The sequence below is a fragment of the Calidris pugnax genome, unplaced genomic scaffold (assembly GCF_001431845.1).
Source record: "Calidris pugnax isolate Ruff unplaced genomic scaffold, ASM143184v1 scaffold326, whole genome shotgun sequence".
NCBI classification, from domain to species: Eukaryota; Metazoa; Chordata; class Aves; order Charadriiformes; family Scolopacidae; genus Calidris; species Calidris pugnax.
This window is the reverse complement of record NW_015091265.1, coordinates 421,591-448,124: the sequence shown is the minus strand read 5'-3', so window position 1 is coordinate 448,124 and position 26,534 is coordinate 421,591. Positions and strand designations below refer to the sequence as shown.

At 39.1% G+C, this 26,534-nt stretch overlaps 1 protein-coding gene across 2 annotated transcripts in view; it reads right to left on the bottom strand.

The window, feature by feature from the left end:
* Positions 1-9,986: 9,986 nt before the first annotated feature.
* Positions 9,987-26,534, bottom strand: part of MSH3 (mutS homolog 3) — a 117,379-nt gene continuing 100,831 nt past the window's right edge. For both annotated transcript variants that reach the window (XM_014960528.1, XM_014960527.1), the window contains 4 exons: positions 17,415-17,601; positions 17,079-17,208; positions 14,300-14,474; positions 9,987-11,217 (listed from right to left, as the gene is read on the bottom strand). In XM_014960528.1, coding sequence (XP_014816014.1) covers positions 11,109-11,217; positions 14,300-14,474; positions 17,079-17,208; positions 17,415-17,601 — 601 coding nt within the window. In that variant the 3' untranslated portion in view covers positions 9,987-11,108. The remainder of the gene's footprint in view (positions 11,218-14,299; positions 14,475-17,078; positions 17,209-17,414; positions 17,602-26,534) is intronic.

The following is a 26,534-nucleotide window of genomic DNA, read 5'->3' as shown; positions in this document are numbered from 1 at the left end:
GCCTCATCTGTAGGCAACAGAATTACAGACTCTAGCAGAGATGGAACACAAATATTCTGTTTTCATGACTTCAGTGCCACTTGTTGAAAATGTTGTATCTTTCTTAAAGGCAATTCTATCCTGTATTCATTCATAATCCCAGTTATTTCAGGAGAATTACTTCCAGTCTCAAAACCATAAACTCCAAAGCAGTATAAACTCTTACCTAAGTATCAATTTCTTCGTTAAGTGTAACATGGACCAAAGTCAGTTAGACTGCTTGTCTTGGGACAGTCAAAAGGCACGTACAAAATGTATAGCCCTCAGTTTCTGAAAGAAGAATGGAGTCAGGCAACAAAGAGTGCAATTTTCCACGCAGCTTCAGTATGTCAATAACTTTCTATGCAACAGCCTGTAACCTCTAAGGCAAGTACTCACCAGCGCATACGCTGTTTGGCTCATAACCTGTGACAAGACCATTTTGACACTGGTGCAGGACCAGAATTTGTTCTTGCAAATAATTCATCTCTCCCTGTTTGGAACATTATAAACTATTCTGACACTTCTGCCTCGTGTTGCCAGCACAGAAAAGGTTATATTGCCTTGGGTCCTTTAATAAGCAATCATTTCTTCACTTGCAAACCCAGTCCAAATACAATGCATAAATCTTTTATCAGGTTCCCTGGTTTTAACTGGGGAAAACATATCTCCTACATGCAATGAATTGCACGTAAAGCCACTGTAAATCTCCTAAAGGGGAAGATGGGGTTTTAGCAACCTCACGAACTTGCACGACGTGTCACAGCCACCTTCTCCTCTCCTCCCAGACCCTGGATGTGACCAAGCCCTATGAAGTGCCCACCTGCTCCGTGATAAACAGAAAGCTCTGTAGGAGCAGCGTTCCCTATTTGCTAGTGCACAATGTTGGTGTGCTCAGTCAGCTTCAGAGTTTCTTGCTCCTTTTTCACTGCATCACCGTGCTTCCCGTTGCCTTGCCGATTCCCTCTGGAACAGTGGGCAGCCACATTTGTATGTTAATAGACAGCTTCGCTGTGGGGTCTGTTATAGGAAGCTGGTGAGGTTTAAACACAATAACAATTATTATTTTTTTTAAACAAAATCTATTTTCAGTAAGTGCCTGACAAAGCAGCTGTCTATGATGCAGAAAGATAACAGGACAGAAAGTGAAAGGGAAAATTTTTAAATGCTTAGTAGTGGTCACAGAGATCTGTCAAGTAAGCTAAGGGAAATTGGTGTACAGCACTGGGACACTTGTTATCAATATGCCTCAAAACTTAGTGGATCTAAAACTGAGAAACCAAGGCAGGTTGAAACCTGGAAATATAATTTCAGATATTCCTTTATACCAGTACCATAGTGATTATCAAAGTATTAAAGGAATACTGCATAAAGGTGGAGGAAAAGTCAAAATGCCTCTCCCTATCATTCTCTTACCTACATTTCAAAAATACGGAAGGAAGAAGTGATTAAAAGTGTAAGTAAGTCAAAAACAAAGCTACAGAGACAATGCTAGCGAGCTTTTGTGAAACACGGGGGAAATAACAAACCAATTTCTAAGCTAGAATCTAAATCGACTCCTGCTAAAGTCCCTGGGAACCTTTTTAAGGGGCCCTAAAGATTAAACTTTTAGAACTGAGGACCTGCTGAGAAACTACAGACAGACAGCAGTAAGCTCCCTCACCCCAGGGAGAGGGAAACACACACGTGGACCGGCGTTTTCCCATCTGTGGGGAAAAGATTCCTGCAGCCCAACAGCTTGTTTACTGTGTGACTGGTCTCATCAATCCTGCATCTGATAATGAGGCATCTGGACAGGTCTGCACAGAAAGCCGGGGAGAGGAGAGAGGCTGTGGAACATGCTGGTCTAAAGAACAGTGCCAGGAAGGAATGCAGTGAAACATTTTCACATTAAAACTTTGGGAATACGAAATCTGGAGTGCTGCTGTAGCCTCTGCTGAAACACCTGCAGTTGGTCACCGGTGGGAGAGTGGGTTAGCTGCGAGGGGGCACAGAGGGAAGTTCAGATTTAGGATCAAGGGCTTTCTAAATGTTTTGTTGAACACCCTCCACCTTTAACAGGAGGAAGCAGAACTGATAGGCAGCAACAGGCGAGGTGGTTAGCACACGCTGGCTGAGAAACAACCCCTGGATACGGGGAGCAGACTATGAAGCCTGTTGGAGTATTACCAACGGGAGCAGAGCTGTGTCCTGAGGAAAGCAGGCAGCGATGGCAGAGAGGATGTAATGATGCAAAGGTGCCTTGGAGAGATCCAAAGGGGTCTGGAGAATAAGTCTTATGAGGAGAGGCTGAGGGAACTGGGGTTATTCAGCCTGGAGAAGAGGAAGCTGAGGGGAGACCTTATTGCTCTCTACAACTACCTGAAAGGAGGGTGTAGAGAGGTGGGGGTCGGTCTCTTCTCTCAAGTCACAGGTGACAGGACAAGAGGAAATGGCCTCAAGTTGCGCCAGGGGAGGTTCAGGCTGGATATTAGGAAAAATTTTTTCACTGAAAGGGTTATCAGACACTGGAATGGGCTGCCCAGGGAGGTGGTTGAGGCACCATCCCTGGAGGTGTTCAAAAGACGGGTTGATGTAGTGCTGGGAGGTCTGGTTTAGTGATGATGCTCCTTGTTTGTTGTGTGGGTGTCTATTTTTGTCAGTTAGGTTGACGGTTGGACAAGATGATCTTTAAGGTCCCTTCCAACCTAGAAGATTCTGTGATTCTGTGAATTAAGACACTCCAGTATGAAACTCCGTGCGAATGGAAAAATCTGGGTGTCACGCAGGCAGCTGCATACCTGCTGTCTCCAGGCTACACATCACTTGGGAAACAGGTGGAGATTTTTCTCCTAGCGCTGGGGACAGAGGAGGGGAGGAACATTACAGCTTCTCAGCCCCTGCTGGCTTGTTGGACGTAACACAATGTCAGACTAAGCCTATGGTTGGCCACGGGCTTGAGCTTACTTTCAAGACTTAATTGCTTCCCAGAAAAATGAGTGTCAAAGGCTTACACAGCTTTAGTTTGTAAATTTAATTAAAGGATTAGCAAAGTTTTCTTTTCCTACGTGGAAGCTATTAAGAACAGGAGCTTGCATAGAAGATTGTGTCATTTAATATAGCTGCTTATCGCATTAATACAGTCCTTGTTGAAGTAAAGCGCTGCAAATAGAGCACAGTATTTAACTTTATACACAAATACCTTCACGGTGAGCCACAATGAAATGAGATTAATTCCAAGTGTGCCAAGGAGAATATGAACACCACAGATACCAACCAGCTGGGAAAAGGATGGTCTCACTGCACGCTGTGCTGCTTACAATGCGGCAGTCCAATAGCTGGGAATATTCTTGGACTGCACAGAAAAGCCATTTCAGTGTGCCTTGGTGTTGTGTGCTTAGCGTTATTAGAACTTATTTACTCTGAGATCAGTTTTGAAAAAAAATCTTAATTTCAAGTCCTGTCACTCCCTGGTGATGCACTTTTTGGGTAGGCTGGCTGAAACCAAGACAAAAATGATTCTACAGGGGGGTGATTCTGCCCCTCTACTCTGCTCTCATGAGACCCCACCTGGAGCCCCACCTCTGGAGTCCTCAGCACAGAAAGGACAGGGACCTGTTGGAATGGGTCCAGTGGAGGGCCATGAAGATGATCAGAGGGATGGAGCACCTCCCCTATGAAGACAGACTGAGAGAGCTGGGGTTGTTCAGCCTGGAGAAGAGAAGGCTCTGGGGAGACCTTATAGCCCCTTCCAATATCTGAAGGGAGCTACAGGAAGGCTGGGGAGGGACTCTTTGTCAGGAAGTGTAGTGACAGGACAAGGGGTAATGGTTTTAAACTGGAAGAGGGGAGATTTAGATTGGATACCAGAAAGAAATTATTTCCTGTGAGGGTGGTGAGGCACTGGAACAGGTTGCCCAGAGAAGCTGTGGCTGCCCCATCCCTGGAGGGGTTCAAGGCCAGGCTGGATGGGGCTTGGAGCAACCTGTTCTGGTGGGAGGTGTCCCTGCCCAGGGCAGGGGGTTGGAACTTGATGATCTTTAAGGTCCCTTCCAACTCTAATCATTCTATGATTCTATGAAAATTGCTGTTTCAAGGCGTTCTTCTTAAGTGTCCCCCCATGTTCCCCTCTTTGATTGCTCTCACTAAAGCACTTGTTTTTTCAGTGACTGAGAGAGATGTTTCAGGCACGCAGGGGGGTGACAAGCTGCCTAAGTTAGCACATTTAAGTAGAGATCTAAGGAACAATCTTTAGCCTTCTCACTGCAAAACAAATATTTGCCCCATGTTATCCCATCTGCGGTTTTGTCCCCTGTGGTGGATCAACCCGAGAGATAACCAGAGAAGAGACCTTTCCCCTCTCCCTTCCTCCCCGGCGGTGGGAATCTCAGCTGACTAAACAACCCAACCCTCCCAGGGCCCTGCTGCATCCTGCAGGCTCACCCTGCCCGTGTCCAGGGAGGGACAGTGATGCCCCCCAGCTCTCCCTCTCCTCCCATGAGTGACACGGTCCAGCCAGAGGACCAAGGCCCTGGGGGCTGTTGAAGGAAGAGACGGTTCTCCGCAGCCATGTGAAGGCAACCACCAGTCCACCCCCTTGACAAACCTTCCAGCAAAAGGAGGTCCCGCATGGTAAGTCCAGAGACACTTGCCTCTAGTGATTAGCATCACGGTGCTGTGACTTTACCCCCCCAACACACACACTCAGAAGGAGAAGAACTATAAATATGTGCTCACACAATACATGAGACACTCTGAAATGCTCTGAGATGATAGTCGACTTCTAATGCTTTATGCAGAGAGGAATATGCAAAGAGAAATATTTCAATATGTAGGCAGAAGGAAAAGCTCAGTACTTGACTGAAACCTTTATTTTGTGTTACATAAGAGTAAGATAATTATACTTCATAATCTTCCTGGTGTTCAGGACACTCTGAGTTTAAAGTCACCCTAGATATTTGGATTATTATAAGTAAAAAGCAACATTGATTTCTACTTTCCTATTGCAGATTGCGTGTGTAAAATTTGCTGTGTATTGTGTTTTCCAATCCCTTCTTTCCCAGGAGTCCCCCTTTTTTCTTATAGCATAATGTAAAGTCATAAAAACTGATTACTTTAAAAAAAAAAGGTTAAAAATCCATTAAAACCATAAGCATTTTTCATTATTATTACCAGGTGCAGCTACCAGTATTTTAAGTAAAAACCACCTTATATTGTAGTACCTGAAAAAATACTTTTACTTACAAGCAAACATTTGGAGGACAGTCAAAGATTCCTTGCAAGCTCAAAAGAACATAAATATTTGATAACTATACCTCTTCATGAAAATTATTTTACATGTATGTATTTAAAAGTCTGGCTAGCTTCTATATATTTCAGGTCTAAACTTTGTTCTCTGCTGACCCTGTGCGGGGCTGAGGATGGGGCAAGAGGTCCTTCTTCCTGAGTGATGAGAACACCAATGGGGCTTGTGACCCAGCAAGTGGAGAAGGGCCACCAAACTTACCTCCCTGCCCTCCCTCACAGCGCAGCCAGCAAGCTAGCTGAGAAACTGGACTTCATGTGAAAAAAAGCAGCACTGCTTCCTGCCCTGAGCCTAGTTCATCCTCCACAAGCTGTGGTTGCAACAACACGAATCCCACGACCAGGCACCACCTCCATCTCCCTGCGACTGCTCTGGGCAAGATGTTCTCAGTCACACTTCCAAAAGGAAGATGCCGTAGGTAGACTGAGTGCTGGACATCCAGGGCAACAGCATGAGGGCTCACTGCAGAATTTAGCTTGGGGCAAACTCTCTTCATCTCACACCCTGTAGCTGCTGGCTAGCAAGGCTGTGACCAAAGTATCAATCAAACTGGGCATCTGCTTGCTCTTTGACAAACGCTGACACAACACAGGAGGACACCATCCTGTTTCCTCATGCCACAATTCTTAGAACAGCTAATTGTTCTGAGGTTTCTATACCTGGATTTATCTCATTCACCCTTTATCTCCCCTGAATAGTATTAGGCAATGCGTTGCTTTTCTCTGCAGGTCACTAAACCAGCTTAGTCTCAGGCAAATACACCATTGCACAGCTAACAGCACGGCCTGCAAGGACTCATATCTTGCAAAACAGGATAAATGTTTCAGAAATTGTTTTTTAAGATTTTTAAGAAATCACAAAAACATCCTTTGCTTTCTACTTGTCTCTATGGCTAGGCAAGGAGAAAAAACTGTAACATAATTAAGGAAGTCATTGAGTTTGTGCATCTGTAGCTGAGGAAGAAGGAAGTGATTTACCATTTCAAGCACACCAAATGTGCTTAGCCATGTCCAATGAGAAACACAGCACTGTTAAGGTAAGCTGAGTTCTATAACTTTGTTCTATAATTTTTAGAACAGGACTCTACCAAGCTGGGGAGATCCATGGCTTCCCCTACAGAGAGCTACAAAGCAAGAATTGTCAACAGTGCAGCCCAGAAAGCCAACCCCATCCTGGGCTGCATCATGAGAAGCGTGGCCAGCAGGTCACGGGAGGTGTCAGCTCTCATGAGACCCCACCTGGAGCACTGTGTCCAGCTTTGGAGTCCTCAGCAGAGGAAGGACATGGACCTGTTGGACTGAGTCCAGAGGATGCCATGAAGATGCTAAAGAGGGCTGGAGCACCTCTGCTGTGAGGACAGGCTGAGAGTTGGGGTTATTCAGCCTAGAGAAGGCTCCAGGGAGACCTTCTAGCCCCTTCCAGTACCTGAGGGGGGCTACAGGAGAGATGGGAGGGACTCTGAGAGATAACAACTTTAAATTGAAAGAGGGCAGATTTAGATCAGATATTCTTCACTGTGAGGGTGGTGAGACATTAGAACAGGTTGCCCACAGAAATTGTGGATGCCCCATCCCTGGAGGTGTTCAAGGCCAGACTGGATGGGGCTTTGAGCAACCTGCTCTAGTGGGAGGTGTCCCTGCCCATAGCAGGGGGTTGGACTAGGTAATCCTTAAGACCCCTTCCAACCCAAACCGCTCTATGATGTGATTCCATTAAGAGCACTGGACTGATGCACGTCAAAGACCCAAGTAAGTTGTCTCAGAACTGAATCCCATGTTCCCCTGCCAGCTGGATTTTCAATCCTGAATTCATCCTTGTTCCGCTGTCAATCCCTTCTTGGGCTCTGGCCGTGTGGCTTTTTTAAATTCCCAATTCAGATCACCAGACTGCTAATTTGTCCCCTGGAACTCAATTCCAATTTAACAAATGTTTGATCTGGATTTGATTGCAGAAGATTTTGCAGGGAGATGAAGGAAAGCTTTAAAAACAGATGGGAAAGTTATGCTAAGATGGTCAATTTCAGCTTGCTACGGCCTTTGTGTTTAGCAACAATTGAAAGGTGATGAGAACCACCCACTCTGTTAAAATCTGAAAGTGGGAAAAGAGACAGGCAGCTCAGACTTACTGTTCAGGCTGGTGTCCGAGGCTTGCGGTTCTGGTGCTGGGATTTTGGAGGAGTTTGCAATGACCACCTGAGGTGGGACAGGAGGAGGAGGTCTTCTGATAACAATTCTGAAGCCTGATCCAGATGGCGGGACAGGGTCTTACTTCTCTCAGTGCAACGCAACTTACCAAACCTCTACTTCCCTATGAAACATGCATATATATCAGAACTACTGAGAAGTAATTGAATTAAATTCTCACTAAATTTTATATGTGGTAGAAATATTTGGATAATTTACTTTCCCATAGATTTCAGTAAATAAACGTTACTTTCATTGCAGTGCACAGACTTACTGCAATACCTGACTCAGCTGCCATTTCACTCATCTTTAAATCCATTTATATGTTCTGTAAACTTACGCGGTAGGCAAATTCATGCCATTTCTATAAATACTTCTGGAAAACTGTGCAATACAATGGAAAAACAATCCTCTGGAGAGTTACTTCAGTGAAAGATGTTGTATGCCAGTAGAAAAGGTAATTGGTACTGGTAATGTATTTTACTTTGCGAGTTCTATAATGACGTTCTTACATAACCGAACACAAAAAGGCAGTGACAGCACACCCAGCCCTCTCTCTCCTTCCCTTCCATCAAAATGGTCTAGCAGTTTTTGTTGCTAACCTGTGGTGCTGGGATTTATAAAGCCAACGCATTCAAGACAATATGCACAAGGGCATTAGAACTTTTATGTTAAGAGCAAGGAAGAGAGAGCACTGAAAGAGCTTAAGGAAGCAATAAATACCATTATTAAAAAAAAAAGAAAAAAATTGACAGAAGCCATAAAGTGCAAAAGTCTTTCAAGGAGACTGTACCTTTGGGTATAGCACAAAAGTGCATTTTTCACATTAATATTAAATTCGAATCATGTGAATAACATGCTGGTACAGGCAGTATGAGCCAATGCTCTAGTCAGGTTTCCAAATATATCAATATTTAGACATGCCTTTCTTGAAGGGAAAGTCAAGAGTAGCATGAATTCCCACTATAACCAAAGACCATCTAAGTATGCACCACTCTCCTTTTAGCTTACAGCCACCAGTACCTGGGGTCAAACTTGCTGGCTCAGCACACAGACAAAATTTGATTACTCTGGTTTAGAAATAGGGGACATCTCCAAGATCATACTACTACCAAATTGTCTTCAAGATGCAGCTTAGTGTGCTGGAATTTCAAAGAAAAGAAGGGGACAAAAGAGAAAAAAAAAAACAAACGGAAAATAGCTTCTCTGTCTCTTGGAAGGACTCCTGCTATGACAGACAAAAGTCCCAACTTACCACCATAGCAAAAGAAATGAAAAAAACCAAAACCCAAAAACCTCCTACAAAACTTAATGTTTTCCAGCAAGCCTTTGTTTCTTTATATCCCTCTCTGCTACCAAAGGCCAAGGAATGTCTGTCTGGTTGCCTGTCTAGACTGTGCCTGGTCTCACACAAAGAGAGCTCTGAACTTGTCATGTCCCAAAGTGATCACCCTCACATGGTGCTCACCCTGCTCCCTCTCAGCGGAACAAGCTCTAGATAAATCTGCACTGTGGTTCATTGTAAATGTATCCTAAGACCAGCAGTAAACACATCTCATTATACTCATATAATTCATAGGAATTATAATGAGCATTATACCGTGCATCTCCTTACAGTGTGTTCTCAAACAGTCATAACTCCCTACATATCTGCTAGGAATTATAATAATCAGCAGTGAATAAAACACTAGCTTTAATAATTAGCTCACAAATCCAGCAGAAACTTTATCAGGATGGGAAGCTAACCTCCACGGCTGAACTGAGCAGGGTTAAAATCAACAGTTATTTCCGACATGATCACAGACATTAAGAGAAAAGCCTGCTGTAATTGCTTTGCTCTTGATAGTGTGAGCAGGCCAGTAACACCGTGTCCATTTCCCCATTCTTAATTGTATTTCTTCAGTTTTTTCAGACTGCATCCAGGTGTTTTTTTCTTGTCAGAGCACAGTCTGAATGCTCCCTTGAGGGCAAAGAGAGTCTCACTAAAAGCACATTTAGCACATATGGGAATTTAGCAAAGGCTCATTTATTCTCCTGGAAGACTATGGTCAGAAGTCCTTCAATCCAACACACTGCATCTACGTACATTAATAATGGAGTATTACCTTCATTGTGCTTCAGAGTGTGTGGCACAGATAAACACAAGTGTGTAACCACAGCTTGAAAGACCAGTTTTCTTCTTCACCTCTTCCAGTTTAGATAAATACACTGCACACTCTGGAAGGAGATGGTTGTATTGATCACTGATATTTGAGTGGCAGGCAAACTATATTTGTTCAAATGATGCTTTGTCACCTGAAGAACCTGGAAAAAAGTCTTTGGTGAAGGCTAGCAATTGTTTATCACAGCTAAAAAATTAACACCCTTTTCTGTACAAAGTTCTTTATATTGAAAAGGCTAATTCAATCACTTGCAATAAAAATATTTCATATTCATCTGACACGCACTAGTTTGCAGAAAAATCCCTCATTTACTGAAAAAAATTGAACACTTCAGCTGTCTCAAAGATAACAAAACCTCATTTTATTATTTTCCTTATAGCAAAAGCAAGATCATACTTTATTGCACTTCTTCCCACCTAATAAAATGTGTTGGTTTTTTTTTTTTAAATACAATAAACTATTTGCCAAGGTTTAAGTACGTGAACATCATTTTCCATTTTCACAGCAAGGTATTTCACCTGGTTATATTTACAAAAGAAAAACAATTTGTATATCATATCCCCATTTAAAATTTGGACTTGAGAGCTGCAAATAAAAATTCTTTAAAACATTTCTGTTTTTCCCAGTTTTACTCTGCATTTGACAGAGCACTGGGGATGCCAGTTGCATAGTTTGAATTGACTCTTTCAGCTCATCTTATGATAGTCCAACATTATTTATCAGACCGTGCCAGAGAGGGCCAAGATCAGGAGAAAAGCTGAAGGTGAAAAAGAAGCAGGCATACATGAGGATGAAGATGAGGGAAAACACAACACAGCCACTGTATGTTTTGTGCTGCTGCTTTGAAAACTACTGGTTACACCATCATCAACCTCATGAGTAGAAACAAATCTCTCATATCCAGCCACATAACACACACTTGCTGAAACTCACAGTGCACATAAAAGTTAAGGGGTTCTCTACAAACCCAGTGAATTTTAAATGCATTAATAGCAGAACAAAACAAAAAGTCTATTTATGGTATTCATTCTTACCAATTACACAGCAGTACAGCATGGTCAAGACTCAGCTACAGTTTCCCAATGCGGAGGAGTATTTCTTTAGAAAATGAGGTACAATAAAGTTAAAAGACATTATTTTATTTATAAAAGATTTACCTAATAATTTACCAACATAATTTTTCATGTTTTCTAAACATACTATAAACAAAATCCAATGCCAGTAGACTTTTTGCAATTCAGGAAAAGGGTGGAAACTGCTTCAGGGAAGGAACATGGAGTGAGAAAGTGACAGTCAGGATGTGGATGTGGGGCATCATATCACAACGCAGCATCTCTTATCTCTCAAAAGGCAGAAAAGTCCACTTAATGCACCTAGAACTACACCCTGGTAGAATCTATTACTCTCTAGACCTGTATTTTGCAGCTCCAATACTTTCCATCTTTAAGCATGATTGGAGGATTAAAAACCGTCTTCTCTTTCATCTTCAGGTTCACACATACTTTTCCATTTTTTCAGTTCCTGAGAATCATTTATCTTCCATATTTCAGCAAAGGACTTTAGCTTTTTTCTGGAAGGGGTGAAAAAAAAAGTCAATCAAAATATGGACACATTTTTAAATTAAAGACATCAAATCTTAAAAGCCCTACAGTCATCTGCAAGACTTTATATGCAGTCAAAACTATTTTTCTATAAAGAAACCCAGCAGTTTGCATAGCCCAAAATGTTATGTGATCATTAAGCAATCAGTTAACATTTTCCAATATATATACTCCAGCTCTAGGACAATCAACAATTTAATTTTGTAACTAATTTACAGGACCAGAAGCATTGACAAGATGAAATACAACACTGAGCAAAAGTAAACCATTTAAAGAAATAAACAGTATTGTATTTTGCACCATTTAATTTTCAGCATTCAGTTCATACAAATTTACACTGGTAGAATCACAAAGAGAGAACGCATTTTCAAAATAAACAAGTACACACATCCTGTTTAATATTTTTTGATTTAAGAAGGACTTGTAACAAAAAGATATTTAAAATGGGTTAACACACATTCCTGACGACAAAGATGTCAAGACTGGATGGAATTACCCAGTGGATTTTCTTAAATATTATGAAATTGATTTAAAAAAATAAGTCAAGGCAGCTGGCCTGTGGGTATTGTGACAGCACAAGTACACTGCTATGAACAGGTCTGAGTCTGATTCCCAAGATCATGATAATCTTTTACTTCCTACCACAGATATATCATGCCCGTTTTTAAAATTGTTGATATCCCTTTTGGGGAGAAGGTATAGAACAATACTTTGACATTTAGATCACATATTAAACAGGAATATACAAAAGAAAATATTTCTGTAATGACCTACATAGGAGAACTGGAAAAACTAAGAATTATGTAATGTAATAATTTATGCACTGTGAAATCATCAGATGCATTTGGTGGGTTTTTTTTATTTTTCACTGACTTGAGCTCCAGGATGCACAAAGGTCCCTCCAAAGTGCACGCAAGAGGTCTACAACGAAGGAATAACCCGGTACAGGTCAAATCTGATGAATTGGTGTGACAGATGTCCCTTGTCCCTGACCCCTCTCCACAGCACCATCTCCCATGAAAGGGGAGAGGCAAAAGTGTCAAACTTCTGCTGGCAGCTCTGGCAGGTGGGGCTGCATTCTCAAGGATACCTATACTCTATCGACTGCTGCCAGAATCAAGGGCCTCCTCCTTCTCCAAGCAGTGATGCCCCTCCACATGTAACACCAGGAAACTGAACCTGCATGGTGTCAACTGGAGAAAGGATGACTTTTCAGCTGGATCAGACTCCTGACCCGGCCTGTTTTGTGGCCATGCAAAAAGCCCAGCCCTGTCACCACGGAGAGAAGGTGAAGGACCACCTTCTCCAGCAGCAGCCTGCAGGAGATGTGCCTGGGGAGCCTGCTCCAGCTGGTCCCTCCCCGGAACAAGGGCTGGTGTAGCTCAGGAGGCAGCAGCCCACAGCGAAGTGTGACCTTCTGGGGCTCCCAGACTTAGTGGTATGTCAGGATAAAGGACTCATCACAGCTTTACATTTAGTATTTGTTCCTTTTCACTTTCAGAATACAAGCAAATTACACACCAAAAGCTAAAATACAGATGGTAGCTTACATATTCAAAAGTTGATAAATGGGAGAGAATTAAGTCCCATAATTAAGACTGCCCAGTCAGCCCTTGCTTTACCCCTCTATGGGCACTGTAAATCAGTTCTCTAACAACATCATCATATGCTATTTTTACTGCTCATAGGTTTTGCATGCAATTAACTCTCTTTTTAGCAATAGAGAAATGCTAGAGCTTTACTTGTGCCCTGTCCGAGTAATATGCTAGCACGATTTCCACAGAACAAAGGAAGATAAACCAAAGAGACATTTATTTCACATCTCAATTTTACTGCACAGTAACTCTGGCCTTCCAGCTCATATTCTCATGCTTCAGAATAAAAAATTTTTCTTGATTTTAGAACCATACATACCCTATTAACAGCAGAGTTAAGACATTGCTAGTAACTTCTTGTTTTACTTTTGTCAAATTATGGACTATTTCCAATTAACATAAGCTATCACATTATTTTTCCCCAAAACTGTCATGTATCTTCAATAGAATGCTTTTATTTTGCTTTCTTAAAAGGTGATAATAACAGGTTTTAAGTGCTAAGCTCTGTTAAATTTCAAAACAATTGCTTGCACCCACAAATTACTACTGAAAATTTTCTCTCATGAAATTATTCTGTAAGGATTAGTTATGCACATTGGGCAACAAACATCTTGATTTATTATATTCCTAGAGGGCTATTTGAACTTTGCTGATTGGACTGCCACTGAAAATAACAACAATAAAAAAATCAGTGGAAATGAATATCAGCATTAGCACATATTTGTATCTAAACTGTGTACATAACACTACAGGTTTTATAAAGATGGTGCTATTTGATAGACATGGCAATTTTCAGAACTAGCCTAATATATAATGGACATACGCCCCTAAATGAAAATTGGTTCTTAGAAAAATATTAAAATCCCCAGACTTCTGTAAAATTTTGTGTGTTTGGGGTGCAACCAAAATACATTTTAAGTTTTTATTTTTAAGTTAAACCAGAAGAATATCCGCATTCCCCTCTACACTATAGTATGCAAATAGAATTTCAAGTTCCAAAGTGAATAATATACTTTCTAAATTAAACCTATTGATACTTTCACTGTGACTGGTGAGAACAGAAGTACATATTACAGGATTGTTATCTTTCAAATTCGTCTTCCTGAATACAGTGAAAATACCTGGAAGAATAAATGTACTAACATTTGCCATAAGCAAATAAAAAATACTTTGTTCCTAATGTTAGCTCAATGTATATTTATTTTTTTCCAATCTTGTTTCAGAGGGCAGCAATTAGCCTTTGACGCGATAGCAAACTATAAAATAAAGCTTTGATTGAAATGGATAGCACAATTTCCCAAAAATTTTTTTCAAAGTTTTGTTTCACTGTCTCTTCCCTGAAGGGTAGGAGGATATCTGAAGAGGCTCTTCCTGTTGTTTTTATTGCACATTGTATGAAATGCTGAAGTTTCATTAGGGGCGGGGGAAAAAAAAGAAAAATCACAATTTTTCTGACCTTTTCATATTCACTATTGTCTCCAACTCCTTTGATTTGTGAGCTGCCTTCTTCAAGACTTCTTCAGGAATTTCTGCCAGTTTGGCAACATTTAGCCCATAACTCCTTGCAGAGACTCCTTTAGTAATTTGATAAAGAAAAGTGATAAATTCAGGATTCTCTTCATCTTCAGATCCTGAAAAAATAAAACCAAAATCAAAACCTCTTCTATTATGTTAATAAAATGTATTAGACCAAAGACTGAAATGGCAAAGACTGTGGTCTCATTACCATTCATGCTTCCTCTATGATTTATTCCACTGAAGAAATACAAAAGAAAAAATGTTTCTTTGAGACCACACATTTTACCTGCCCATTGTGAAACTGAAAAACCTCTTTAATAGACTTTTACCTGTTATCTTTTTAAGCAGACTTGTTTGTGTGTATGTGAAACATAGCAGCTTTGTACGTCAAATTGGTTAATTATGCTGTAACTGGGATATTCTGGTAAGCAATGATAGAATAATGTAAGTTTCAGTGACCCCACAGTCAGGAAGTCCGTAACTACAGCACAACAAAAAGTTTGCTGCCTACCAGGAGGCTAGGAGACATAGAAAATGCTTAAGAAAAATCAAAGGTTCAGATGGTGGATCTTCCGCTAGGGATTCTTTCTATTCCATGAAAGTAAGATGGAAGCATAAGAACCATCATTATAAATCTGATGACTCCTTCGTTTTCCTCTTTAAACATCCTTGTTGCATCCCTGCACAATCCAGGCCTTGTGTAAAGAACAGAAAAACTATGGTGTCATTTACTGCATTCCTTCTTCTGTCTTAAAAACGCAGGTTTTTAGAAACAATGGAGATTTCCATAAATGCTGATGACTCAAGCTGATTCAATCTAAGTGATCAAGCCAAAGATTGGAAAAAAACATGCCATAAAACTCACCTTAAATAAAACAATTAAAATGTTAAGACAAGAGGAGCCAAAGATACAGAGAGAGTAAGAAACATAGATGTGCTGTTGCTCTCAGGCTGTCGTGCTACACCTTTTGTGCTTTCTCTAGCAAAACAGTGAAGACTAAGTATGGTCTGAAGATTCAGGTTAACAAACACTGAAAGCAGAAATGCTGAAAAAGAGCAGTGAAACATTAAGTACAGGGTTTCATGGACTCATTAGCGAAGGAAGAGTAAGTATTGAACGTTGATAACATCTCAGTTGTCTGAGAGTATCAGAGATCAACAGGTCAATCAATGAACTCTGTAAGAAAGGGACATGCTGATGCTCAGGAGAGCGATGCTCTTAGCTGGGAACACCAGCGTGGACAGCTAGCACTCACCTAAACACAACGTTACTCTGAACTACTTGTGATCAAAGTTACCACCTATTTCAGGGATCCCTGCTTCTAATATTAAACAGAATACAAAAGCTGAAGTCTCCCCCCAGCCAAACCCTAAATTTTTAAACTAACTCTCTGAAAATCAGTTTAAAAGTGACAGATTATATATTTAAACACATTATTTAGTGGCAAATACTAAAGCACCCTGTCCCGATTAGTTTACAATGTAAGTAGATAATACAATATTAAGAATGGATTAGGGAGAAGGTTAATGGCAAATACCATATCAATTCTTAAAAAAAAAAATTCCAGGAATGATTCAGGAAACAGGCCATTACTAGGAAAAACAGAATAAGAGCAGAATGGTCAAGCACTTGATTAAACCCGATTCATCAAGAAGAGAAAAAAAAATCAAAGCAGTTTGTACAGAGGAAAAATCCTACATCACAAATCTGTTGTAAGTTTGAAACCCATCTGAGTAAGAGAAATCCAGCAGATAAAACCCTATGTCAATTTCAAAAGGCTTTTGACAAGAGTCCTGCATCAAATACTACTCTGAAAATTAAACAGCCATAATCTAAAAGGAAGGCCTTTGCATTTGTAAATAATTGGTTAAAAGATAAGAAACTGACAATAACAGTCAGTTCTCACCATGAAGGGTGATCATCACTGCAGTTAGACAGAGCTGCTCAACATACTCATTATTAAACAAGAAAAGAGCTAAGCAGTAAGCTGACGAACTTTACAGAAAATACTAACTAATTCAGAGCAAAAGTGACAAGAAGAAATGCTGTAACTCTTCTGCCTGGTAAGAACAGAACTGAATGGTATTATAATAAGCAATCTACAAAATTAGGCATGGCATAGAGAGGATGAACAGAGATTATTCCTCTGCCTCTTCTAATTCAAGAACTGGGACCATCAAGTGAAGCTACATGCTGTTTCAAAACAAACGAGGGGGTGGTTCTTCACACAATGCAGTGTTAAATTTTGGAGCTGCTTGACACAGTAGGATAAAGATGATAAAAGTACACATGGATACACATGAAAACTTGATAATCTTGTTGAAAAGAAATCTATGGACAACAATAAAAACCAGAAAACACATCTAGCTCTTGAAGCCCCCTAAACAGCAAATGTTTGCAGCCACTAAGATCTTTCAGAGAAAGAGTTGCCATATGTTTCATCCCTAATCCCTCCTCCCTAATCCTTTGTATTTGGCCACTGTGAGAAACTGGACACTGGGCTGGGCTTTTACCTAACCTAGCTCAGTCATCCTTATATTAACTGTGAAAGAGAAATGGTTGTTCAATTTTCAAGCCCCCCAAAATGTGTGTATAGGCTGATATTCTAGTGATTTTGGATGTATCACTTTAATCTGGAGGTCTAAACTACCATAACAATTTTACAATTTCTGCCTATACCTATTGGGCCAGAATCTCAGACACATTTACACTGTACCTTTTTGTTCAGCACTTTCCTCTTCATTCACCAAGAAAGCCATATGGTAATTACCAACTTTTTCTGGATATACCTTCTCTAGCTCACAAACTGAAGGATAGTGAGTGACAAACAGTGTCAGCGACTCCACCTACAACAATAAAACAGACATATAAGAAGGTCTGGCTTTAAATTTTTTTTTAAACACAGCAGCATAGCACTGGTATCCTTTATCAACACTCCTTTGCTTTGCGTTTAGACATGCCACATTTCTACAAGGAAATACATGTCAAAGTCAGCCTAACACAGCACAGGCTGAAAAAGCATTCACAAGCATGTGTCAGATTGAACACTTACATCTCTAATAAAATGTTCAAGTGTAGCGTAAGCAATAGCAATTCCATCATGTGTGCTAGTCCCTCTTCCCAATTCATCCAAAATTACGAGTGATCTTGAAGTTGCTTTTCTTATTATCTCAGCAGTATCTGTCAGTTCTTCCATAAAGGTACTTCGGCCTTTGTAAATGTTGTCTGCTGCGCCCATTCTGCATTGCGAAACAAAACAGATCCATTTATTAAGTTCAAATAAATGCCAGATAACACTGAAAAAAAAAAATCATGATAACGAAACCATTTTGTTATGTATCTCTTGCTGATGCTCCAAGAGCAGAAAAACCCAGGCAGAATGTTTCCTTCCCAGAACAAGCTACTGCTTAGCAAAAAAAGCAACAACAGCCCATGGCACAAATGTGAGGGCACTCTAAAAGACTGAAAGGTCCATAGGGAACTACTCATGTACCATTAAATAAGGGCTTCTCCAAAAGAACATGGTATACCAGCCCTATGGGCATCTGGGGGAGACGATAGGGACAGCAGAAAATTCTTCTGGGCCATCAGTAATCTAGTCCTGAGGTAAATCCATAGACTGAAATCTCAGCATCCCATGTCAACTACAGGAATCGGGGTGATGGGGAAGAGGAGGTGGACAAGGGGGTTTTCATAGCATGCAATTCTTCCACCTAGACAAACAGTACAAGGCAGCCTGCTCTTCCCTTAAAAGAGACCCTGGGAATTCAGACTAGTCAGCTCACTAGAAGAATTCCAGAAAAATAAACTTTACTTTTCTAGTTTAGTTTGACCTTCTAATTTGTATGTTTTTCTTTAATGCTAACACCATCTGAACTATCTGATATTAGAAGTTCCATCTAGAGACAGAATGGACAATCATGTCACCAGGTATTTGCGCATCCAAACTGAACAGCAGTTAGTTCCTTCAGGCAGTAACAAAGTAACAATGATTTCCCCTAATTACACAGCTATACAATCTTACTACCAGGCTTAAATATGATTTTAAGAGACAGATTTCTCATCTCCATGCAGGTGAGCTTACCCTCTGTTTCACGCACACACACAGATTCCTTCATGTTTCACACAAATCTTTTAGCACTGTTTTAGATTCACAACCTTCAATCCCCAAATTCCACCTCAAATTGTGAAATTGCAGTTTTCATCTCAGAAACCTGAAATCCAACCTGGTTTTCTCTCCTTCTGCAGGTTTCCTTACCTATTCAATTAATATGCTTTCTTCTTGAAAGAAAGAACATTTCCTTTTTCCATCCATGCTTTTCAGTTACATTAATCACATTACAACATCACTTCTGAGATAGGTTATCATTAGCAAGCCACTGAGTAGGGCTGTAAAAAAGGATTTGCTCACTCTCATCAGCCAATAATATAGTTACATACAAGCCACATTGATTTAAGGAAAACTGACTCATGGGCTTAGCATATTACATTTTCAAACACAACAGCTGGCCACAACAGTATTTACAGGCAATCAAAATCTTTAAAGAGAATCCCAATATAGCTTTTCTTGCTCTCAGTCTTTTGCTGCATCTCTCTCTAATATAATTGCTTCTGTTGCCTACAGAAGCACTGCCAAGATACTCATCATTTTATAAGGATCTTATGATTGCCAAGAGTAATTGACGACCAATACCAAAACGTAGCAGGTTGGACAGAGTTCAGTTATGATTTCTCTATATTCTCTGGTTCCTGCCCTGGAAATTTTGTATGGTGGCAGGCATAACTTCACAATACACCATATCTTCAATTATAAATGAACTGATTTTGGCTGGAGATGGACATTATGATACAATGAGCAAATGAGTGTTAGTATTTCATTGAGTATGTGCTTGCTTACACACACAGTAGGTATACTCCCACATACTCTGGAAATAACACGATTCTGCACATGAGCTAATTAAACTTTACATTAATGTCACTGAATTAAAAATATAATTCAGGATGTTGAGGAATTGTGAAATTAACATTTATTAAGTCATTTACTATTGCAATCCTTTTAAATGCTGGGTTAAGAACTATGAACATATTACTGAATTTCTCACAGTGCCCCCAACACTCCCCAGTCCCTTTCCTAGTTTGGTTCAGCCTTCATATACTACTGTAAATATCAAACAATCCCCCTATATTGCAATATTGCACTTATCTCCAGAGAATAATATAAATTAGGTTAATTTTTAACATCATTAATTACAAAAAAGTCCACCAGATGACAAATGCTTTTTATGCCCCAACGATCTCCAGCTCCATAGTGGGCAACTTTAACCTTAGTTTCTGACCACAGGATTGTTAGTATTATTATTTTATAATTTTTATTTGTCTTTTCATTACAGAGATAGCATCTAACAGGCTGTCTGTTCTGCACCTATGATGATAACACTTGAGAGTTCTCAGTTCTATTTTTCTCTTGGATTGCATCATTTCCATAGAGCTCTCAAAAGCATTTAGTCATTTCATATCTTATTTGCATTCACAAAAATAATTTTCAGAACTTCCTCACTAAATGCTCAAGATACAAACAGAAATGAGTATTATCTTTCTCTTGTTGTTAACAGCAGCTGCAAAGGAAGCCTTTCTTTTCAGCATCTTAAAACATTCAAATCTGACACGGGTTTATCTACAGATTAAAAAAAACAACCCACGTGTATTTTAAAATGACATTAAAACTCTTAAATGTCATCCTTTGAAAAGGGATAAAATTGTTTTTTCTGCCTCTGCCCTTGACACTAGAAGAATCATACTTGTTTTTTAAACTTTTGTGATAAGCAGTATTATCCCAGAAACAAGCAATAATAAATATTTTAATGTGGGCGATTGTATTTATAAAACTAACAGTTCATATGCAGCAAGGAATTGCTCCCTAACTGTATGCTATATTATTCCTGATACAATGAAGTTTTCAAGTCAAAACATCTGTTGCTTAAACAATTATTTTTCTTTAAATTTAAAACAGCTGTGAACTTACATTTTAATCTAGCTTACCTCCTAAATGTTTTATACATCAAAACACTGAAATTTTTCGTATAATATCACCAGAATCCAGATGATATACCACTGTTAACAGCTACTCTATAGGTAATACCTGGGATGCTATCTTTCTGAATCGTTAGTGTAAAAATCCTCAAAGAAATGTTACAAATACTCATCTTAGCCTTAAATGTTTCCAGCATTTAAACCACCCCTTTTTTTTTTGTTTGCACACATGGTCCTAAAAAAGTCTCCAAAACTCACTTTCTCTGGAGAGCTGCCTACAATGGGATCACATATTTTTCTAATTTTTATACATACACAAAAATAACTATTTGATTACATTTTAATGCTGAATTCATCACAATAGATGAATGAATAGACGACAATATAGTGAAATATGCGAAAAGGTATGAGTTGTCCCTGAATGATGCAGGCATGTTATGCACTACCCATGTTTTCTTTTCTTCCCTCTCTTAATTAAAAAAAAAAAGGAAAAAAAAAAAAAAAGAAAAAAGAATAAAAAGCAGTGCCCAGGAAAAATATCGCAACAGTATAAGACAGTCACAAAAGCAAACCATTTGAGCAAGAACAATGCCACCCAACTTCACCTGCTCTATTCCTCTATTTGTTAAAACACCAGCTGGCTAGAAGTAGTGACATGGTTAATACCAAAACTTCCATTTTTGCTATGGAATTTCTAATGTCTACGTTCAGAAAGATTACTGCATTCTGCCCACGAGGAGCGTGCAGACATCCAACGTGAAGAGTGCCTCTTTAGTGCTGGCAAGAGATCCATCACTCCTCAGCAAATGCAATTTGGCTGGAAACCACTTGTTATAATGTCTCTTTGACAGCCAACCAAATTTCATAAAATTAAAAGCTCTTCATCTTATAATGTTCAACACATTTATTATGTAAAGAAAAAAAAAAAAAGAGGAGGTATTATCTCTTTTTAGTGCTAGGTTTCGAGTGGTAGAGATTCCTGTCTATAACCTCAGAAAAAACAAGGAGGAGGTAATGTTTTCATAAATTAATTTTTGGAGGATAAGTTTGATGATATGCAGCAGTAGCAGGTTTATGTAAACCAGCTAGCACTACATGCCTAACCTCTATGTGACCCGTTAGAGAAAAAGATACAAATTTCCTTACTCTGCAGCAACAGCACTCAAATGGCAGTTTTATTACGTTCCTCTCCTGAGTTAATACATGCTCAGAGTACTGACCTTTTCCAGTGCAAGTGCTCATCATTCTGGGTCAGTATCCTATGATAATTTGTCCTCTGAGGGTCCATAAATGTTGGGAATTTTTTTAATGATACAAGCTGTGATGCCACTCAGAAATCACCAGGATTAAATAGCATAACTTTTTTCCTTGCATCTCAAGAATTGTAGTCAGTATCCATTTAAACTTGCTCTCAACAGGCAAGAACTAATATTGCTAAGCTGTGTGGCCCTCAAAGTTCTCTCCAAGTCTGGTCCCTTCAAGCTTTTGATGAGCTAGACAAGTCTGAGGGCTTTGACAGCCCATCCATAAAAACTAGGATGGAAGGAGGAAATTTAAATTAAGGCCACTGAGGACTTCTTGGAGCTCCATCTCTCAGCATCCTGTTATTACTGCTCTCAAATAACCAAACTGTCCTGGAGAAGGGACAGACTTGCAGACTTGGTGACTAACAGTGGCATAAAATGATAGAATAACCCAAAACATTGTTTTGGAGCGGAGCAGAGAGGTCCCCAGAGAACTGCAGCTGCCCTGTGCTAGCAGTCCAGGGGGAAAGTGACGACATGCAGGTTAAAATAGAAATTGCCCTAGCATGACAGAAGCCAGTGAAAAAAAAATTAATTTCCCAAGCAGAAAAATGAATCTGAAATCCAGAAACTTCTAGTTAAGTCTTTTTCCATGCTATTTTTCAAAAGAAGTTATCCAACATGCTGTTAGTTGGTTTGGTTATAGAATTAAGAGCATTGTGTGGGCCTCGGGTATTTTATTATTCTTGGAGCCCACGAACTCCCAGTGGTAACAAAAAGCAAGTACATAGCACCAAATGAATCCTAGGAAACAAGACTGCATTCCCTAAAGCTTTATTTTCATACAGTTGTCAACATCCTGGTGCTATTTATTAATTCCTATTTTATAAAATGCTTAATGCTGAAAAAAAACCTTAAATGAAATTTAAGATTTTTCACCTTGATTTCAGAAGTGTGCACTTGACTTTAAAAGTTAATCTGAAATACTTACTGGATAAATGAAACCTAGTGCTCATTATGAAAGAATAAATCTAAGTAGTCTAAAGTCTCTACACACTGCCTTTGCACTTTCCAAGAGAAAGCATTTAGGTTTCCAGCTATGGTTTGTCTTCCATGAGATCAGAATTGAAGCCAGACTTCATCTCAGAATGTACTCATAGTCAAATTATTTACTCATCAAGAACAATTAACATTAAAAGAAAATTACTCTTTTCTCTAAGAATATCTTAAAGGCAACGTGTAAAATACCGTTCTCTCAACACAAACAACAAAGACCTTCCTCCTGTGATTCAAAGAGAACATAGAGAAAAACACAAATAAAAGAGATTCATAATGTGACTTCACAATTTCACTCGCTCCCTTTCACACAAAACCTTCAAAATGTCATTTCAAAGATCTCTGTATTTGAACAGGAGTTATTTAAATTAAAATAACTAGTTTACAGAAAGAAAGGATTAGATGCAGTCTTGCCTTAAAGTTTATCCCTTTTCTTGAATGGGACCAGTCTCTACAACACGTTTTTGATCAACACTGTGTAGTTAATATTTTTTGTAAAGTATCTCATTAACAATTGCTTTGTATCCTTTTATTTTTTGCAGAAAACACTCTTCCCAGCTGAAGTTTCATATGGTCTCTGCAAAAAACAAACGGTCGCAAAAGTGTATTAACTGAAGATGAAGTTTATGAGAACAGAAAAACTTGGTATCGATCCTGACATGAATAGAAGAACACAGGCACATTTTCATTTCAACACCTAGGTAAATTTTTCTCCCATTGATCCAGGTTATTGACTTTCTATCAGGCTCCTAGCAAACGACACTACTGAGACTTCACAGGTTAAAAATTAAAAGTATTTTACAAATTAGTCTTCCAAGAAGATGAAAATCCTCCTCTACACAGAAGATTGGCAGGCTGACTATTGCATGTCCTTTCCTACCGTGGTCCCAAGAATCCCAACACCCTTAACCAGAACAATCGCTCAGTTTTGCCCACAGAAGTGACTTGAATCTCTGCGTATTTTAGAGACACTCAGATTGCTAGTAAGAATTTCACAGTGGTTAGTATAAATGTAGCCCAACTTAGAGATTTTAACTTCTGGTTACTTCCTCTGTACAATGAAAATTTATCAAGCAATTCTTTAGAAGATAGCAAATTTCTAACAGTTCACTGGCAAGAAACTAATGCTTCACACTCCCCCACAGAGTACTGGTAAATCATTTACTTCATTTCCATCAAGCTCTTCAATTGATTCAAACTAAAAACTAACAGTAAGAAAAATAATTTACAGAAACCGCAATTACAGAATTTAAAAAAATAACTCTTATCCTAAGGATGACAGAAAGCACTGTTATCAGGATAGCTATTACTTTTGCATTATTCATAGGCAACCTCTAAGAAGTAAATGTGTGCAAAGTTACGTGGATCATGATAATAGGAAATCAGAAGTGCTCATGATACTAACGTATTTACTTTCAACATGCACACAGGTGCTCAACCGTTTCTACAACTGCTTATTTCCAAATTTTAAATGAAGAAATACCGATGGCATGTTACCCAATTTAGAACAGTTGTTGAAAAGCTGGAAAGAATGCCTTACACATTTAATGTAAAATATGTTTTGATTTTATAAATTATTGTAGACATACAAAATATTCACACTCACTGAGAAATTAATGAAACTAGTAAAACCTAAGACCACTAAGGATATAGACTTTATATCCTGGAAGGAAAAGCAATTCCAAAGCAATTTTAACAGTTGGTTTCATAGCATTTTTTACTTCTTTTTTTTTTTCTGTATGACTAGGTAATTGAAATAGCCAGAACATGTAATCACTTAAATCCTCATTACTTTATAGACCTGGCCAACAGAGGCATGTTGCACACATAAGCACCCTAGTATATTAAAAATAAATGTATCTAACAGGATTAGCTTTCAAATGTGAACTGCATTAATATTTTTTGCAGAAAGACAGGGAAAGAAACATGTGCATGGATTGCAGTGAACATTCACTATTTTAAAAGCTTCACCTCGACTGACAGAACAGGTAGGGCTGAGTTCAGAAGACAAAATACAGGTCTAGTCAATGCAGTCACTGAGTGACAAGAAGTCACCAATATCCTAATTCCTAATGTTTTATAAGGCAACAGAAATTCAGTTGTTCTTCCAAAAGCTTATGCTACATTACCTAGTGAAAAACATGCAAGAAAGTTCCTTTTCTGAAATTCAGCAATGGTACCCTCAATAATAAGAGAACTCCTTAAAAATACTTGTCATCTAGGGCAAACATATCACATCACATATCGTTAAAATAATCCAGTACATTTCTGGTTAATTCTATAATTTTCCATTGTATTTTAAAACTGGATTTGCTCAAGTCTTAAGTTCCACTTTCTCCATCCCATGTTACTCATAACCTTAGCTGATAACAGCTGCTGTCAGGGTACAAGGGCTGAATCCTCAGGGAGGCAGGGGTCCAGTACCAAGGACACAATAGCAATAGCTTAAATTCCACGTTCAAACATGCATAAGATTTTATACCTAATGTATCAATGGACTACTTTCCACAGGTCCATCAGCTTTTACAGTTATTCAAACACAGAACTAAGCATTTCTTTTTCTTGCCCTCAGTGAGAAAGGTATGATTTGTTTCTGTACAGAGGTACCAAATTGAGGTTTCTATTGCAGCTTCTACTTCTGATTGAGAGATCTGCCAGTGCAGGCAGTGCACACCAGAGGCCAATACTAGATAGAGAAGTTTATGAAAGCTCCATTGAGCAACTGAAGCTCCAAACACACACTTTTACCCTGATTTTGTAGGAAACCATTAATACGGTATAAATGTTACTGATGGTCAAGACAGAGAACACATTAAGATAACAATCACTTTGCTGAAGGATATCATAAGCGTAGATATTCAAATTAGGGTGTTTATTTGCAAGCCATCAATATTAGCCTGAAGAAGCTGAAAAAATGAAGATAAAGAAAAAACCATCCCTAAAATATGCACAGGTTTACACTTAATACTCTCGGATTCCAGTGAGGGAACTCAAGGTAATTAAGTTAATGTGCATATGTAGCTGGAGGATTGAGGCCAAGGGGGGATTAAAAAGCAGAAACTATAGCAACAGACTAGGGACAATAGCTGAAGCGTTCAGCGCAAGTGAACTTTTCCCCTTTGGACGCTACAGAAAATCCCAGTCAAATTGTGACCAGGTTAAATCATGGCACAGAAGAGCTTTAGAAAGGTAAATATCACCATTCAGTGGAAGAGTTTCAACTTTGCTGTGAAAGAGCTGGTCAGTTTCACAGGCAAATTTTCTTTCTTTCTCCCCCTACATGTACCATTATGGGGAAAGCTTTTCAATCCCTTTCAGGAATACTGCAACATGCAGCTGAAATTGTTTTCTAAATCTTACTCTATATAGATAAATGTCTTTTTTGACTTAAATGAATTTTCAAGCCCGATTTAAACCCCTGCAAACAAAACAGTTGTTTGGATTTACAGGCTTTATCAAATGCCATGTATGTAAACCAAAGACTGTTTTGTTAAATATTGTATTATTACATGTATATGACATATAAACCTAACACTGCAGATGCACGTTACTCTAAAATGAACAGACATGAAGCTAAATTAGTGACAAATATATGCATAGCACAGCTTAATTTATTTCTACAAAGCTACAGAACACTGTCAGAAATAGTTACAGTTCAAATGTAGTGTGATACGTGCAAGCCATAACTTCTAGAGAAAGAGAACAAAATAGTTTTCAATTCAACAACACTAACTACAACTTCTACTTATTCTCTTCTTATTCAAAAATAACCATCTCCACATAATAGAAAATAGGTGCAATAAATTTAAGACATCACTCCTTTCCCCCCCCCCCCCCCCCCC